This window comes from Hoplias malabaricus, chromosome 16 (genome assembly GCF_029633855.1).
Source record: "Hoplias malabaricus isolate fHopMal1 chromosome 16, fHopMal1.hap1, whole genome shotgun sequence".
Classification (NCBI taxonomy): Eukaryota; Metazoa; Chordata; class Actinopteri; order Characiformes; family Erythrinidae; genus Hoplias; species Hoplias malabaricus.
This window is the reverse complement of record NC_089815.1, coordinates 31,576,245-31,594,272: the sequence shown is the minus strand read 5'-3', so window position 1 is coordinate 31,594,272 and position 18,028 is coordinate 31,576,245. Positions and strand designations below refer to the sequence as shown.

At 44.5% G+C, this 18,028-nt stretch overlaps 1 protein-coding gene across 2 annotated transcripts in view; it reads right to left on the bottom strand.

The window, feature by feature from the left end:
- The window catches only part of si:ch211-126j24.1 (phosphofurin acidic cluster sorting protein 2), a 54,260-nt gene that overhangs the window by 11,869 nt on the left and 24,363 nt on the right, over nt 1-18,028 (bottom strand). For both annotated transcript variants that reach the window (XM_066647575.1, XM_066647576.1), the window contains exons 2-12: nt 16,528-16,615; nt 12,060-12,149; nt 9,747-9,872; nt 8,022-8,184; nt 6,680-6,771; nt 6,503-6,586; nt 5,751-5,810; nt 1,952-2,103; nt 1,584-1,677; nt 1,393-1,479; nt 657-793 (exon numbers count right to left, since the gene is read on the bottom strand). In XM_066647575.1, the coding sequence (XP_066503672.1) occupies nt 657-793; nt 1,393-1,479; nt 1,584-1,677; nt 1,952-2,103; nt 5,751-5,810; nt 6,503-6,586; nt 6,680-6,771; nt 8,022-8,184; nt 9,747-9,872; nt 12,060-12,149; nt 16,528-16,615 (1,173 nt within the window). The remainder of the gene's footprint in view (nt 1-656; nt 794-1,392; nt 1,480-1,583; nt 1,678-1,951; nt 2,104-5,750; nt 5,811-6,502; nt 6,587-6,679; nt 6,772-8,021; nt 8,185-9,746; nt 9,873-12,059; nt 12,150-16,527; nt 16,616-18,028) is intronic.

Genomic DNA, 18,028 nt, shown 5'->3' with positions numbered 1-18,028 from the left:
ACACCAGTCCACCTTTAATCTAACCTCATGAAAAAAAATAACATGGGGTTTAATGCACAGCGCCCATTGTCCAAGGAAAAAGAAAGAGAAAGAAATAGAAGAAAGAAGAAAAAAATTAAAAGAAAGAAAGAAAAAAAGAAAGAAAAAAGAGAACATGAAAGAGAACAAAAATAAACAAAAAATATCAGAAAAGAAAGAACAAAAAAGAAAGAAAGATATAAAGAAAGAGAATTAAAGAAAGAATGAAAAGAATGCAAGAAATATAAAAAAAGAAAAACTAAAGAAAAGGGGAAGATTTAAATAAAATGAGATAAAGAAAGAAAGAAAGAAAGAAAGAAAGAAAAGGAAAGAGAAAGAAGAAAAAAACTAAAATAAAAAATGAGTGAAAAAAAGAAAAAAGAAAAAGAAAACCAAAAATAAAGAATGAAAGAAAAAAAAGGAATGAAAGAAAGAGAACAAAAAGAAGGAAATAAATAAAGACATCAGAAAAGAAAGAACAAAAAAGAAAGAAAGATATAAAGAAAGAGAATTAAAGAAAGAATGAAAAGAAAGCAAGGAATTTATAAAAATAGAAAAACTAAAGAAAAAGGGATGATTTAAATAAAATGAGAGAAAGAAAGAAAGAAAGAAAGAAAGAAAGAAAGCCAGAGTGTTACCTAGGGGACATGTGTGTCTGAGACTCAGTTTTGCAGAGTTTGCCCACAGAGCTGGTCAGTTTGTCAGTGCTGATGTCCCAGCTCATGTTGGAGTCACAGGGGGCTGCTCCTGGTCCACTGTCCTCCTCTGTGTTCTCCTGCAGATACAGACCTACATCATCATCATCATCATCATCATGCTGGGCCACAGCACTTCTGCATGAAGTCCTAACGTTACCATGGAGACGGCCACTCAGCCGAACCCCGGCAACCAATCAGAACGAGAGCACACAGACACAGATGTCCTTGGGAAGGTGTTTATACACTGAGGCAGAGGAACACATTACTAACGTTATTAACTCTCACTCTATACATCTGTGATCCGCACATCTCTCCTGTTTCTCTCTATGTACCACAACAGATAAGGAATCATCACAACAGATACGTCCATGAGCCTTTAAACCTCTCACAGTCAAAGTGAAAGACAAAAAGAACTGAGCTGAAAAGGAGAAAACCTTAAAAAAGGGCTTTAATCTTTAATACAATTGCACACTGTCCACCTCCCTCTTACTGTACGTTATTAACACAGCTCTTAATGCACGCAGGATGTTTCAGACTGGGTCCAAGGATAAAGTTTGTGGGCTGCATTTGAGTTTGAACCAGAATTTCAGGCCGAATTCAAGCTATAGGGTGTGGTGTATGAGCACCAGTTATTTATTGGAGAATGTGGGACTTGAGAAGGAAGAAGGACACTGACCGCTGCCGTAGAGTCCATCACTGAATTCTCATCCTGGTACCGGCCAACTGCAGCTCTGTCCTTCTCCACTGTCAGCAGGTCTCTGCCCTACACACACACACACACACACAATAAGTACAGCTCAGGATACTGTGGAGATTGCTGCTTCTGAACTGAGAGGGAGTTGTGTTTGGGTTTCATTAAGAGCTTACAGCCGAACACTGCTCTCTGGGCTGACTCTTCTGACTGTGCAAACTGCCAATCTCCGTCTGGGAGCTGGAGTGAGACATGCCCTCGAAGAATGGCCTGGAAGACACACATCAACATACACACAATAAAATATTTACGGGTCTGTGATCACATCCTCAGCGACTGCTTTTAAATCCGAGCTCAATATGCGTTTCTCACGACGCCTGCCGAGTGTTTCAGCTGCTGGGACTGGATGTGCTCAGAACTGAGCGTGATTTATACACACTCTTTAAACATAAAACTGACCTGCTTAGCTTCTTAACTCTGACTGAGGCTGGAGTTTGTGTACGACATGTTTTTAAATCACTGGAATCACAACAGAGCCTCTTACTTGAGCTTCGGTTTGGGTGTGCTGAGGACACTCTCGTTGTCTTCCATCTCAGGGCCACTGTCGCTTTGATTGTACACCTCTAGACTGTCATACAGCAGGTCCAGATCCTCCTCCACTTCTTGGGTCTGATCCACTGGGTCTGAGTCCAGAACCTGAGCCCAAAAATACACACGCTTACATCACAGGTTCTAACTTTAGCGAAATGCAAAATCCATAGCAGCCGTATTAATATGAATCTGACCCAATCTGGCAACCCTGGCTCTGGTGAAGTCTTATCAGTGAAAAAAGGATTGAGGAAGGGTCTTAAATTTGCTTTAAAATGGAGCTAAAGTTGTGCCAATGTCTCGTGAGATTTAATGAAGTCTGATTTCATTTCTTTTTTTCTGAAAAATGAAAACGTGAGTCTGCAATACGCAGCGCTAGAACCTGCACCTGGGGATAAACCCGATACCGTCACTTCAACGTCATTATTGTCAAAGGCTGTGACAACACCCCGCTCGAGTGTAGAGTTATAAACAATAAACCAGTGTTTGTTTCTCTGTGGAAGTGAGAGATTACATTAAAACGCGAAGAGCGCCTGTTATTCCTGAGGCTTTTCTGTTTTTGAATGTATTTTAATTATCAAATTCATCTATTATTTTTAAATATTTGTTGCAGCGCTGCATGCACAGCAGCGGGAGAGTAACTGCAGTGGCAGATTACTTGTCTAACTTGTTTTAAAATATAGCGAGAGGTTCTTTACATTTGACATTTGCATTTGCAAAAGCAAACCCTCTGAGAAATGCTGCATGAAAAATGAACAAACACAGCGTAGCCTCAAGCTCCAAACACCTGCATCCTTCACTGCAAGCGAGGACAGTTTCTGAGGAGATGCACGGTGCTTTATTTCATAGCTAAATGATAGCTGTGTGGGTTATGGATGATCGCTGAGGCTACTGCAGTGCACCTCTGTAATATAATCATTTTTAATCTATCACCACCAATAGCCCGCGTCCTGTAATCTGTTTTATGACTAACAAGCTCAGAGAACGGCAGAATAACCATCGATGGAGATGGCATTTAGATACGGACTAATGAAGCAAAGCCCTCAAGTTATTAAAGTCATATTTCATAAATGATCAACAACGCCAGCCTGCGGGAGGCCGTTATGAAGCCTGTGTTGACAGCTATCTGGAAATGGAGGTTACTCCTGATCAGAGATGTCAGCCCCAGAGCTCAGGAGCAGGTGTTTGGAAGACGTCCCTTTCAGAAAGAGCAAACCTCACATGAGAAAGGGATAGGGAGGGACATTTTGACGTATTGGTCAATATCTGACACCTATCTAAACTCCTTCACAACTTTTAAGCACCTGATAAGAAACGCTAGCATGGTACGTAGTCGTACTTTTTTTGAACCCCCCACACACACACACAAAGTCAGGTGTTAGGTCCCTTGCTCGGGGGTATTTAAGTCATGGATTTTTAGGGAGGAGGCTGTCTCTTCTTTCCCCAGAAAGCTCCCAAGCCCACTTCACTAACTCTGAGGCCACAGCTGTCCCCATACAACATCTTGTGATGAATGGACCAATAGCAACGCTCCAGAATCACTTGGAATAAAAAAGTTAAGAATGTGTTTCCTTCTCCTGTAAAGTGACTGTTTTTCCACAACACACCTAACATCTATCCCATAAAAGGTGGCGCTGTGGCGAAGCAGCCAGACCACCCTGAGTCAATGTCATCATTCAAGGCCAAACGTGGGCTGTAAGAGAACTGCAGATGTGCCACATTTAGGCCAATCATCCACAGCTATCTGGAATCTGACCCAATAAATACACACAAGCTTTTATAAATGATCACAGTACAAAAGTAAATATGAGCATCACAGACATCTTTATCCATTTCCTTGCCTACTATAAAAATCATCATTTGAATGAGCCCTAACATGAACGGCCTCCAGTGACTCATCTGAAAACGCTCTGATTGCTCTGGAGATGAGGCCGGTCAGCTGACGGATTGAGGGCAGTCAGACGGCGAAGCGTAGCAGTGATGTGTTCGCATGTCGCCCTCACTTTCAACCGGCCAGCTGTAGCTCTGATGGCCTGAAATATCTAGGTCACTTCCTGTTTGAGTCAGGAATAATGTGAGAGCGTAGTTGCCGGCCAGAATCAGAGGATACAAGGGAAACACTGCAGAGACTGAAGTAACTACAACACACTGGGACACTGTCTAAACAGGACTTCAGTTATTGTCCAGAGCTGTGTTTTATTAATGCTGATCCTGGACAGACACTGCCCAGCAAGGTGGACATCAGCAAGGAATAAACAAAAGTGTGCCAAGCAGCGTGTCCCCAGGTCCATGACTAGAAGCAGTAGTCTGGAGAAATGTTCGCTGCTGTGGCCAGAGTGTGAGGGATAAGAGTCTGATTAGGGTGGGTCTCCTAAAATCATCCTCCAGTAAAAACATAGCTAAAAATAACGGCTTGAGTACAGGCACAAAGGTGGAAGCTCTAAAGAAGTCAAGTCTTAATTGAGTGTGTTGTGGACTTCTCAGAGTATCCAGCATCTCTCAGAACAGGACCTGGAGTGCGTACCACAGTTCTTGTCGATTTGGATCTAAGCGTTAATGCCTATAGTGTAAGTGAGTAAAAATAGGTTTATTTACCGTGTAATAAATATATCTAAAAGTATTTAAGCACAGCATGTAATATTGCTGTCTCACAGCCCAGGAGTCTCAGTGTCTGTGAGGAGTGTGGTGTGTTCTCTCTGTGTCTGCGTGGGTTTCCTCCGGGTGACTGTCTGTGAGGAGTGTGGTGTGTTCTCTCTGTGTCTGTGTGGGTTTCCTCCGGCTGACTGTCTGTGAGAAGTGTGGTGTGTTCTCCCTGTGTCTGCGTGGGTCTCCTCCGGCTGACTGTCTGTGAGAAGTGTGGTGTGTTCTCTCTGTGTCTGCGTGGGTTTCCTCCGGGTGACTGTCTGTGAGGAGTGTGGTGTGTTCTCTCTGTGTCTGTGTGGGTTTCCTCCGGGTGACTGTCTGTGAGTTGTGTGGTGTGTTCTCCCTGTGTCTGCGTGGGTTTCCTCCGTGTGACTGTCTGTGAGGAGTGTGGTGTGTTCTCTCTGTGTCTGCGTGGGTTTCCTCCGGGTGACTGTCTGTGAGGAGTGTGGTGTGTTCTCTCTGTGTCTGTGTGGGTTTCCTCCGGGTGACTGTCTGTGAGGAGTGTGGTGTGTTCTCTCTGTGTCTGCGTGGGTTTCCTCCGGGTGACTGTCTGTGAGTTGTGTGGTGTGTTCTCTCTGTGTCTGTGTGGGTTTCCTCCGGGTGACTGTCTGTGAGTTGTGTGGTGTGTTCTCTCTGTGTCTGCGTGGGTTTCCTCCGGGTGACTGTATGAAACTGTCCAGACTGGATGAGAGCGTGAAATTGTCTACACGTGTAAATATGTGAGTGTGTGTGAAAGTGTGTCCAGATGTGTATAACGTTCTGTACAGTGTGTGTTCGTGCCTTGCACTCAATGATTCCATGTGGGCTCCGGACTCAGCACAACACTAAACCAGATTAAGTGGTTAGAGTAAATTAATGAAAATCCAGACCCATCAGTATTTTTGGTAGTAAATAAAAGGTCCATAACCACCTTCTAATATGAAAATGTATTACAGGATCTCTCTGCTTTTTTCCTCTCACACACACAAGCAGAATCCACACCCAGAATTAAATTTTAAAATGGTGGGGGATCCAATAATGGTGTTTATTTGATATCTGAAGCGATAACGGCCTCATAGGGGAGGAGCTATGTTAGATAAGGCACTGCAATTTCCTGCTGCTTCTTCACTCACCTCATCTGAAACTTTGAACCTCTTCAGAAGGGCGACAAACTTCTGCTTGAAATTGGGTTGCTGGACAGGGAGAGGAAATAATTCAGTAGGGTTCAGGGAGAAAAACACACAACAGAAGAGCAGTAAACACTGCTGTATGATCACTGCAACAAAAGAGAAGCCTAGATTTTATAAAGCTATTCATTTGTGTCAAGCTCCGTAAGTTTTCACAAGGAGTAAACCTTAAGATTTTAGTGTAAACAGCTTAAAAGAAGCAAAAATGTCAATAAATGTCATGTTCTTGTGAGCTGAGAGCAAACATGAAACAAATGGAACACACACATTTTAAACGGCAAACCAGGTCAACTAGAAAAATCAACATCTCCTTTAAACATGCCAGGTTGGTCTAAATAAACAGCTCAGGATTTGTGATCAGATCTGTGTGGCCTTCATGGTCTGTGTCTAAGAGATAGGAGCCTATATGGATCTTGCGTCAGACGGCAGTGATCTCAGACTGACATTCCTTTTCCTGATGCTCAGCTTAGCCCCAGAGGATTAAGCTGACACCTTCCATGGCCTTCTAGAGAGAAGGCAACAGGCAGGAAATTAAGCACAGGGAACCAAAAAAAGCACAGAGCACAAAGACGATCTGGCTACTTCTTTAGGAACTAAGCGTAAAACAAAGACCAAAACCTGACCTGATTGAAAGACGCAAAATGTGTAAATGGCGTGCCCCACAGCTCTATTCTGGGGTCCATTCTCTTCTTACACACCCTTGTCATAGAAGTGGTCCGGATCATTTTCCTTCGGGATTTCTTCGGCTTTCGCTGAACGTCATCGTCCTCGTCGTACAGGTCCTGGACACAAAACCGAGTAAGGTTCAGCGAATGGTGATTAATCTTGGTTGTCTACGACTTGGCTGCAATAAAGAACTGAGAAACAGCTCTAACCTGAGCCTGAACAGCATCGTCACTGGCCTCCTGCTCTGACGAGTAGCTGTCGTCATCATCCTCTGAATAATTATCCATATCCGGAGACCGATCTGGGGAAAGAAAATACAGGAAAAATATATATTTAACTCTTTGCACCCCCTTATGGACTGGAGGGGCAGGGCAATGTGGGCTTGTGTATTCTCCACATATTATATCTACATCTAATATCTGCACTCTCTGGATTAGTGTTTGTGATGCCGAACTAATCACGAAACATCAGTGTCTAATCTTACTGCAGCTGTTATGGCTAAATGCCATCAAATCAGAAAAATCCTTACAGAAATATTCTAATACAGTGGCTCCCAAAGTGGAGAGAATTCCACTGTTGCAGGGGGTGGTGGAGCTAGAGGAATGAGGCCTGTTTGAGCACTGATAGAGCTGTGTGTCATCTACATCTACAAATGTGGGACCTGCAGAAAAACGTTTATAAAATCTAAGCATTTTACTGCAGCAAACACTGAACAAACTCCATAATAATGGCCTTCATTTAGAAGAAATGTTGGATATCAGTCTTACAGCATCAGACAACTGCAGCATCTGTCTGCTTATATTTCTTCTCTTCAGAGAACTGATCTCGTGAATTTTACAAAGCAGACCATTGTTGAGACGGATTACCACCGCCTGCAGCCGCGCAGGCGACTCTTAATGTGCCGCAGCTGCTCTCGTCAGTCGGAGTGTGGGAAAACTCTGGTGTTTGGTGCTGTGGCCTGAAAGCTGTTGGTGGATGATGGGAAGACCTCTCTGTGGTACCTTAATGCACTCCAACTCTAACAGCTCCACTGGACTCGCTTGTTTAAATAATGAACAGCCTGCACCAAAGCCACGTCAGCCCCATGCTAATGGAACATCCACTGGTCTGGAGGTTTTGTTACATTTCCTGTTTTGCCTTGTGCCCCAAGCACTTTAGTCTGAGCACTTTTCAACCTGGTCCATTTACAGTTGTTACTGAGCCTAATTGTGAACTACAATTGGTGGGTTGCAATATAATTATTGTCACATACTCAACCAATAAGTGCTTAGCCATCATCTCTTTGCGCTATGACCAGTAAAATACTCTGTGAATGGCGATGGCAGTTAATGTTTATGACCTTCTGAGATCTTTGTTGGGGTTTGCTAAAAGGATCTGGTGCAGCTTTAATCAGACTGTGGAGATTGTTTTGTGAGTGACGTGTATTCGTCAGTTTCTTTAGATCAGTTTGGTACTGTCAGTATTTTACTGGACCACTAGAAACGTATGTTTTGTAGCGTATCATATAAAGCGAGTGACACCACCAGGTTGTGATGGTATTATAAATCTCACCCGACGCTTTGGCTTTCGCTCCTGGCTGACCGCTGCCGTCCTCAGGGTCGATGGGCTGACTGGACAGTGAGTACACACTCAGTTCTGCTGCTCGAACAGGAGCTTCCTTCACGTTGCTGTGGAGACCTAGAATCTGGCCCCCGTCTGTTGGGTGCTGCATCACCTAGAGACACAGAAACACAGGTGTATAAATACTAACACACACACACACACTTACTTTGTGATGTTTCACTCTATTGCCACACTTTTTGCTGCTTGAATTCTGAGCTTCAAATATCAATCAACCTGTTCATTATTTATTTTTCTGGGTCTTAATGAAACATTTGTGACCTGCTTTGTTCAAAACACCACAAGCCTCACAGTTCTCACTGCTGTGCGCTCGGGGTCGGGGTGAACAGCGAGAGGCTCTTTATCATTTAAAGGAACAGGCGCTGAAACCAGCCGTTCTGAACAGGGCTGTTTAGACGGAGGAGGATTGAGGGGCAGAAGCTCTGGTTTTTAGCCATTTTTGCTCTGTCCTCTGTCTTGATCTTTGCATAATAGGTGAGAGAACGACCCCCCTGTGGAGCATTTTGGTAAATGTAAGTGAGTGAGTGAGTGAGTGAATTACAAGCCAGTTCCATAAGCTATGAATCTAAAAATGCCCCACCAACTCCACAGTTTTATCCCACTCTCAAGCAGTTCTTTGTTTTTGTAGCCTTCTGTCGGCTGAATGACGGTCACTCTGTCAGTCCCACAGTCCCACTGAAGCCTTGGCACCGGCGCTCCGAGCTCGCGGGGGAGCGACTGGTGAAACTAATTGCAGGTATTTGAAGAGACGTCAGGAGGCTGCATGGACATGCCAGTCTGCCCACGCTTTCACAGAACGGAGCATGCACACACACTCTCTCTAAATGCCAGGTTGGTGTAGCAAAAGAAATCACTAGGGGGAACTGAGGGGCAGCTCCAAACATTATTAAACGAAGTAAGAAACTCGGCTCCGTCAAAACAGCATGAGAGAGAGAGAAAGGAGAAAAGGAGAGCCTCATTACACAGTCTTTCAGAAATCACACCAAGGCCAGCCGTTTAATTTAATGTCCTTTAATAGCTGTTTACTGAAGAGTCTTTTGAAGTGTGAGTTTCAGGTCTCTGAACAAACCCATCTTTTCTGACATTTCAGGCTGCAATGAAATCTACTGGAGGACAAAGTCTTTTGAGGAGGACATCTACAGCGCTACATACTTCCACACTGACGTTACACTGGAAGGCCCACCAACCCACACACTGTAAAACATGACCACCCAGTCAGAAAACATGGGACGAATCTGCTCTGCTTCTGATGACTTTGGAATTGCCCCACCCCCTCGTCTGTGTCTGTCCAATCACAGCGCTGGACCCACATTAAGTCCGCAAAAGTGGGTTAAACTGTGTAAAACAGACACGAGAGAACTCTGCAACTCCAGGAAAAAAAGAGAAAGAGAAAAATGCTGTGCTGTGGTGTGTGAGCGGTGTGTGGCTCATTATCATTTAAAGGAACATGAGCTGAAACTGGCTGTTCTGAATAGGGCTGTTTAGAAAGAAGCAGGGTTTGATCCTTGTGGTATTTTGACCAAATTTCCCATAGTTTGACGTTTATTTTTATTATTTGTAGTTTGTTTTATTATTTAAATATTTACTTACTCTCCACAAAGGAAAATGGTGAGCTAAGACTACTTTTAAAGAATCTTGACATAACGGTGTGCCCACCTCTGCCATGTTGATGACACCCACTGCCAGGGTCTTGTATCCCAGAATAGTTCGGTTCTTATAGCGCTTCCGCCTCTGGAGCATAATCTGCAAACGGTTGGCATCTCTCTTCAGGAAGTGTGGATACTGAACAGAGAGAGAAAATAAGCATTAATAAAAATTAATATATAGACAGAGAGAGAGACAAAGAGAGAGAGAGAGAGAGAGAGACAGAGAGAGACAATGACTGACAGACAATGCTGTTGCTGAACATTACATCACTTCAGTTTGAAGCACTGTAACGTGTCTGTTTCCCCAAGTATTTTCTCTCTCTCTCTCTCTCTCACACACACACACACACACACACACACACACTTTGTTCCTGTTCAGCCCACCTCATCTTTGATATCTGATCAAAAACATAACAGGCAAAACTGGAAGTATAGTGGATTGTGTAAACACTGCACGGCTTCTGAGTGAAGTTTAACTTTTAACCAGACTTCAGTCTCCGTGTCTTTTCTCTCTTTTCCTTCTGTTGTTTTCCTCATAATTTTTTCCTCCTCTCCTGTTTTCCTACTGTTTTCTTCCTCTCAGATTTCCTCCTGTTTTCCTCCTCTTCTGTTTTTCTCCTGTTTTCCTCCTCTTTATTTTCGCCTCCACTTCCGTTTTCTCGGTTTTCATCTGTTTTTTCCTACTGTTTTCCTCATCTCTATTTTTTCCTCCTCCTGTTTTCTATTTTTCCCTCCTCCTCCTCTGTTTTCTCAGTTTTCCTGTTTTCCTCCTCTCAATTTTTTCCTCCTTCTGTTTTCTCTGTTTTCCTCCTCTCTATTTTTTCCTCCTCTTCTGTTTTCTTTTTTCTGTTCTCCTCCTCTGTTTTCAAGTTTTCAAGAACATCAACAATACAACAGTGTCCATTTTTATAAGATTTTTTTCCCTTGATCCTTGAACGCAGGCTGGATTAACTGACCAACTGCTACCTAACCATGCTAACTTTGTTTTGACCTTGTCTTCATATATTACCTGATAGGTTATAAAACACAAAACCTGGTCCAGTATTTGTCCCACACATACGTTAGGAATAATAAAAACACTCTGTTGCTCTGATGTGGTCTTACTGAGACAAATTTGTGTTTGTATTCCCATTAGATACAAACATGCTTTCTTTACATGCTGTTTGTGTGGGATTTATACGACTGTGACAATGACAGACTGTGGAAAATAACAGAAGTTTTCTTAAATAACTGCAGTCAGAAGGATTAATAATGGCTGATTATGTAGAGGGAGGCACGGTGGAGCAGTAGGTAGTGTCTCTCCCACAGCTCCAGGGACCTGGAGGTTGTGGGTTCAAGTCCCGCTCCGGGTGACTGTCTGTGAGGAGTGTGGTGTGTTCTCTCTGTGTCTGCGTGGGTTTCCTCCGGGTGACTGTCTGTGAGGAGTGTGGTGTGTTCTCTCTGTGTCTGCGTGGGTTTCCTCCGGGTGACTGTCTGTGAGGAGTGTGGTGTGTTCTCCCTGTGTCTGCGTGGGTTTCCTCCGGGTGACTGTCTGTGAGGAGTGTGGTGTGTTCTCTCTGTGTCTGCGTGGGTTTCCTCCGGGTGACTGTCTGTGAGGAGTGTGGTGTGTTCTCTCTGTGTCTGCATGGGTTTCCTCCGGGTGACTGTCTGTGAGGAGTGTGGTGTGTTCTCCCTGTGTCTGTGTGGGTTTCCTCCGGGTGACTGTCTGTGAGGAGTGTGGTGTGTTCTCCCTGTGTCTGTGTGGGTTTCCTTCGGGTGACTGTTTGTGAGGAGTGTGGTGTGTTCTCTCTGTGTCTGCGTGGGTTTCCTCCGGGTGACTGTCTGTGAGGAGTGTGGTGTGTTCTCTCTGTGTCTGCGTGGGTTTCCTCCGGGTGACTGTCTGTGAGGAGTGTGGTGTGTTCTCTCTGTGTCTGCGTGGGTTTCCTCCGGGTGACTGTCTGTGAGGAGTGTGGTGTGTTCTCTCTGTGTCTGCGTGGGTTTCCTCCGGGTGACTGTCTGTGAGGAGTGTGGTGTGTTCTCTTTGTGTCTGCGTGGGTTTCCTCCGGGTGACTGTCTGTGAGGAGTGTGGTGTGTTCTCTCTGTGTCTGCGTGGGTTTCCTCCGGGTGCTCCGGTTTCCTGTCACGCTCCAAAAACACACGTTGGTAGGTGGATTGGTGACTCAAATGTGTCTGCAGGTGTGAGTGAATATGTGTGTTGCCCTGTGAAGGGGTGTATTCCTGCCCTGTGCCCAATGATTCCAGGTAAGCTCTGGACCCACCGCGACCCTGAACTGGATAAGGGTTACTGATAGTGAATGAATGATTATGTAGGACTGGTCTTTACCTGTAATGAGAAAGTGAGCTCCAGATCCGTCTCCATCAGGCCACTGGGAGGGAGCATGTACTCATTGGACCTCAGGATACGTTTGGAGCCCTAAGGTGACACACAAAAAGATTCATCACATTCCTCTTTAGGATTACGATTGGGATGTGTAAAAATATACAGAGAACTGAGTTTATTAAAAAAGAATTACATTCACAAATCAATGTAGAAATTTAGCTGCAGCAGTTCATTAAAAGTCTACCACCACTCAAACATCACTGAAGAAAGAAATGAACAAGAAACAATTTAATGAAAAAAAAAGAAATTAAGAATAAATCCTTCATTCACTCATTCATTCATCCATTCATCTTCTGTTACTGCTTCATCCTGATCAAGGTTGCGGTGCACCTGGAGGGGCAGGAACACACCCTGCACATTCACCTGGTCACTCACGCATTCACACATTCACCTGGTTATTCACACGCTCACCCGGTCAGGTCCTCCAACATCAAACATGACTTACAGCTACATATCATTGATGTCCAAAGCAAAACATTAATTTTTAGTTTAACATTTCATTCGAAGAAAGCAGCTGTTCTTCACATTGATTGAAAATGTAGTGATGAATGAACCAATAAAAATGCTCCAAAATTACTTGGAATTACTCGCCTTCCACTGAAAGTTACAGTTTATCCTTCTCCAATAAAGTTACTATTCTGGAGATAGATGTATTTCTTTGAAACAATGATAACACTTAATAATCCATTCATTATGTTATTCTCTAGGTGGCATCATGTGTATTTCTTCTCCTGTTTCTACATGTATTTCACACTGTTGTTTACTAGAATGTGTACTTGCCCTGAAAAAGTGGGACTCTGGAGCCCATCAACTCACACACTGTGAAACCTAGTTTTCTGTGAGCTGCCAAACTCAGAAAACATTGGATAAAACAAGCCATTCTGATTTTGTGCTGCATCTTCGAATGGCCCCGCCCACTCGTCAGAGTCTGTCCAATCACAGCGCTGGACCCACGTTTATGTGAGAGCACAAAGATGAGTTTAAACTCAGCAAAACAGACACAACGAGCGCAGAGAAATAAGAGCACTGTGAAAAAACTGATAAAACGAGAAAGGAGCAGAAAGACAACCGAGCAAAAACTGCTAAAACTTTTAACTTCGCTCCTCACTCTCAGAAATGCTTTTTCTTCTCTAGCCATCATTGCAGAGCTTTACCAAACTGTAAATAAATTATGCAAATGGATGGATGTTTCCCAGCTGATGAGCCAGAGGTTAATCGTTTCTGGTCTGTGACTCTGAGCTTCCTGAATTTCCTGCTGTGAATCCACCAACTGCTCCAGCGTCTGTCTGCAAGCCCAGCCCGGAGAGAGGCGCCAGGCTGAAGGGACGACAGGCAGCCGGCTGCAAAGTTTGGCAGCTAACTGATGCACCAGCCTGACACTCACATACACACACACACCAACAGACTGAATTGCTTTAACCTGAATAAACATTTGGCTCAGAGATGAGTTCTGGAATATTGCCACTGCAAACATGACCCGGCTGAAAGAGTCAGAGCTTGAGGTTAACAACACTCCACAAGATGTAAAACACTGGTAAAATATCTTAGTTATTTACACTACCATTTATTTTTGAATACGGGGTATTAGCTGATAACAATAGTCTTCACAACGTGAAGCCTGTCTTGCTTTAATTTTCTTCCAGCGCTGCTGTGCGTCAGGTTAAACCTGCAGGGGACTGCTCAGTTTCTCGTGGCTTATTGCTCTAGAACATCAGACAGATAAAACAAAGAACATAAGCTCAGTAAAGCTAGAGTACAATGGCGTTATTGCTGCCAAATGTTTGGCATTAATTTGTGCACTGCTTCCCCTAGTTCTGTTTTTCAGGCTGGGTGTAGACTCTTTGATGTTTGGTTATCCATTTGTGCGTTGGGGTGTTCTCTCTGTGCCTGAGTAGGTTTCCTCTAATTACTCTCGTCCAAACACACATGTGCTGTAGAAATATTCGTGTTATATTTCTCTTTTAAGTTATAACCCCTTCCCAAAATGGAAAAAAACCCTGAAAGTGAATAATTTGAATCTGACGTCTGATTCATTTAAACAAACAGAATCGATTCATCAGTAAGCCGTCTCTCAGCTGGAAGTAATAGGGTGAAGAGGAACTGCTTGGGACATCCTCATGCAGCGCCGGCACATACTGTACCATTCATTCATTCATTATCTGTAACCCTTATCCAGTTCAGGGTCGTGGTGGGTCCAGAGCCTACCTGGAATCATTGGGCACAAGGCGGGAATACACCTTGGAGGGGGCGCCAGTCCTTCACAGAGCAACACAGACACACATTCACTCACACACTCACACCTATGGACACTTTTGAGTCGCCAATCCACCTACCAATGTGTGTTTTTGGACTGTGGAAGGAAACCAGAGCACCCGGAGGAAACCCACGCGGACACGTGGAGAACACACCAACTCCTCACAGACAGTCACCCGGAGCGGGAATCGAACCCACAACCTCCAGGCCCCTGGAGCTGTGTGACTGCTGCACCACCGTGCTGCCCATACTGTACCATGCCGTGGGAAATCGAACAAAACTGCTGACGGACGGGACTGCGTTTCCCCACACTCCTCCTAGACGTGCGGCACGTGAGTTTGTCCGAGTGGGCCACCTGGGCTAATTAAATCTAGGCGAAACGCTGTGTGTTGGCATGAAGGCTAGGAGAACCAGGACTAATGCATCATCCACTTTGTTTCAGAGCAAAAAGAACCAAACTACAAGTATAAACACACCCTTAGAGCTCTGATCAACAGAGGCCCATATTCACACTGGTCATGGAGGAGCTGAGGAAAACTTCTGAACAAGCCAACCCTCAGAGAAAGTGCTGACCAACACGATCACTCTGAGCAAGAGTGGAAATAAAGAGGCTGAGGCTATCTGGGTCATCAGCCCTTTGGGAAAAACAGGAACACAGCCCAAGCGTGGAATCTCTGGTTCTCTTTCTTTTTGCTATGCGTTTTTCAGCCTCCTCTGTCCATCTTTCAAAAGGCCATTTTAAATCATTATTCTTGTCCAAACCCTGTTTGAGAAACTGCTGTGGTGCTTAAATATTTTGTTGTCCTGCTCCTGACAGTGCACTACTTTCTCATATCGAGTTTAGTTCCAAACACATGTTTAGTCTGCTCTAGTTGGACACAATCTGCAGGATTAGGCTTGAAACTAAACTCTGTAGTGCGTCTATCGCAGGCCTGGGCGCTTTGTCATCACAGAATAACGTGACCTTACGGGACTGTCCTGACCTGCTCCTACAGAGAGCCTGAAATAGACTTCCAGCCTTAATTAAGACCTTAAGGATTTGACTTCCGAGCCACAATAAGCTAAGAGCACAAGCTAAGAGTGTGTCACCTCAGAGCCTCTCCAACTCGACCTGGCAGCCAGCGATCTGCAGCGGTACAGCCACATGATGTTGGACGTTTCCAGTCAATTCTGAATTCTCAGGAAGGTTTCAGTGATGAAGGAAAAGCCGTGCTAAAAATTAAATTACTTTCAGCAAATCATTTTACAAGGGTGTTATCTCAAACCCATCTGGTTCTGAGATTTTAAATCAACACTTGGAAGTATTTTTACATTAAAATTACAGCATTAAAATCGTTTTATTGCTCCACTGAGCTGTAAGAGGAGAACTGAGGCTCTGTAGTTGCTACTCCGGCCTCAGCACTGCAGAAACTGCACCATGTAAATTTTGAAGGCAGGTAGGGTGGGGTAATACAGCCCCTTCTTGTCTGATCAGTGTCCATGGTGCGACCTAGGCCAAGCTTGTCTGCTGATGTGACAGATCTGGACAGTTTACATTCCACTGTCTGGAGGAATTGAAGATGACTAATATTTTGGAATATTTTGGTATAAATTGGAATAAACAAAAAAGAATCAAAACCGTTATTCGGGTGGTTAATATGCTTATAGATGTTGTTGGAGATGCCTCCATCTTGCAGCTGTGTGCTGCTGTTGTTACTAAGTTCCTCAGTAAAACATCTTTTGAGATCCCAAAGCAAATTTACACCTGGTTTAAAAATGCTGAGGAAAGTCAACACAAAATGCCTGCCGTAACTATGACAGACACGGTTGCTGGGCTCCGTTTCATCACTAACACTGCATAAAGCTTGTCTGTGAGGCATGTGAACACACACACACACACACACACTACTAGTTCTGCCAAAAACACTTGTAATGAATGCTCAGGACCTCCTAGTGCTCTAAAAAAACCTCTCTGTAAATCCCACCAGGCATCATTTCTGTGCACCCCCCCCCCCTCCAGATCCCACCCATCTTATCCTTTCACTTCACTGTTCCCACTGAGCAAGCTGTCACCTTGGCAACAGCTCACACTTTCCACTGTGCCTTGTGTGAAGGGCTCTGAGCTGCACCAAAGACAGAAAAGGACGGACAATAGAAACACACAGGAGCTTTGTCGTACCTGGATCTTGACAGCGATGACCACTGAGTTGAGCTCCCGGTCCAGCTCCTTCAAAACAATGAGCTTTTTCAATGTGAGGCTGCACAATCTGGGCAAAGAAGAGGGGGGTGGAGAAAAAGAGAGGAGAGGAAGATGATTATTAGATGCTTGATTACATCCAAAACTCAAAACAAAATTTCCAGGAGTTTCATTTGCCAAAGCGCTTGAACACCAGAGCAGCTCTGGGCTCGTACTTTGATGGGAGACCTCCTCCAAGGGAAGCAAGTGTGGCTGCTTTGTGCCAACAGGGGGCGCTTTCTCCATGCTCTGTGTGGATCCTAATGCTTGAATGCAGTGATGCCGAATGCCGTCCTTCACACGGGACGTCTGAAATCATTAAATATCCTTGGCCTTTTACACTGAAAAGCACTGAGGTCACTTTTGGCCTCCTCACCATCCTCATCGTCAATAAACTGGCTCGGACGCTCCCCCTCGTCTCCCTTCTACCTAATAACACACGTGGGGTGACTGTACTGGGTCGTATCGGCTGCTAGCGCATCGCGCAGGTGTTCTACAGAATGTAAAGCACTTTGTGGGTCTAGAGAGGCACCGTAAATCACCACCACCATCACGCCCTGAGGTATAGCACCTAGAATATAAAGGGCTGTCCAAAGCCTTTGGGGCTGGGCTTGTGTGGTGCTGGACGTAGCAGTGACTTGCACAGTGTATTGTGACAACTCTGTTCATTATAGTATAAGAGCATCTGTACATTTATATGTGTAACATGTAACACGTCCTGATAGCAATGTTAAAAAAGGGTGTTGGCTGCATCCACCGCTTTACAACAACTCCCTGTGTAAAAGAAAGGAGCACACACTCTGAAGTCAAAGACACACTTGACGCTCTCTACATGACGACACTGAATGTTTCTGGACAGAGTTTTCAGGTGAAAGACAAAAGCAAATAAAAAACCTACGCTTTAAAACAAGGCAACGTCTACATAACTGCATCAGGAATTTCATATGCGCTGGTGTCAAATACCAACAGTAGCAACAAACGCTTCACACACCTACACACACATCTGTTTCAAAATACAGTAACAGACGTGTCATTGGTGCACGGACACATCCCACGCAGCACTCAGCATTTGTCACGTTTTAGCCATAGGCCCTAACGCCTAAGAGGAATGAAACAAACGTTTAAATCCTTCATCTGGAGACACGCCTCGTCTGCAGAGCGGCAGTGACTCAAATCTAATGTTCACCTGTGTCTGTGGCACAGGATTTCAGAGGAGCTGCAGGTGGAGGTTCGTGTCCAGGTGAGACACAGAGTCTATAAGGAGTTTGTAATTGTTCACAGTGAGGTTTCAGGAACGGGAAGCAGCCTGCACCAACAGATCTGTGGTTTAGATCTATATCCATTGCTCTTGGAGCATCAACACAACATTATTTCCATTCACACTCACTCAGTCACACTCTCACACCTGTGGGGAGTATCACACACTCACCCTGTCACTCACAAT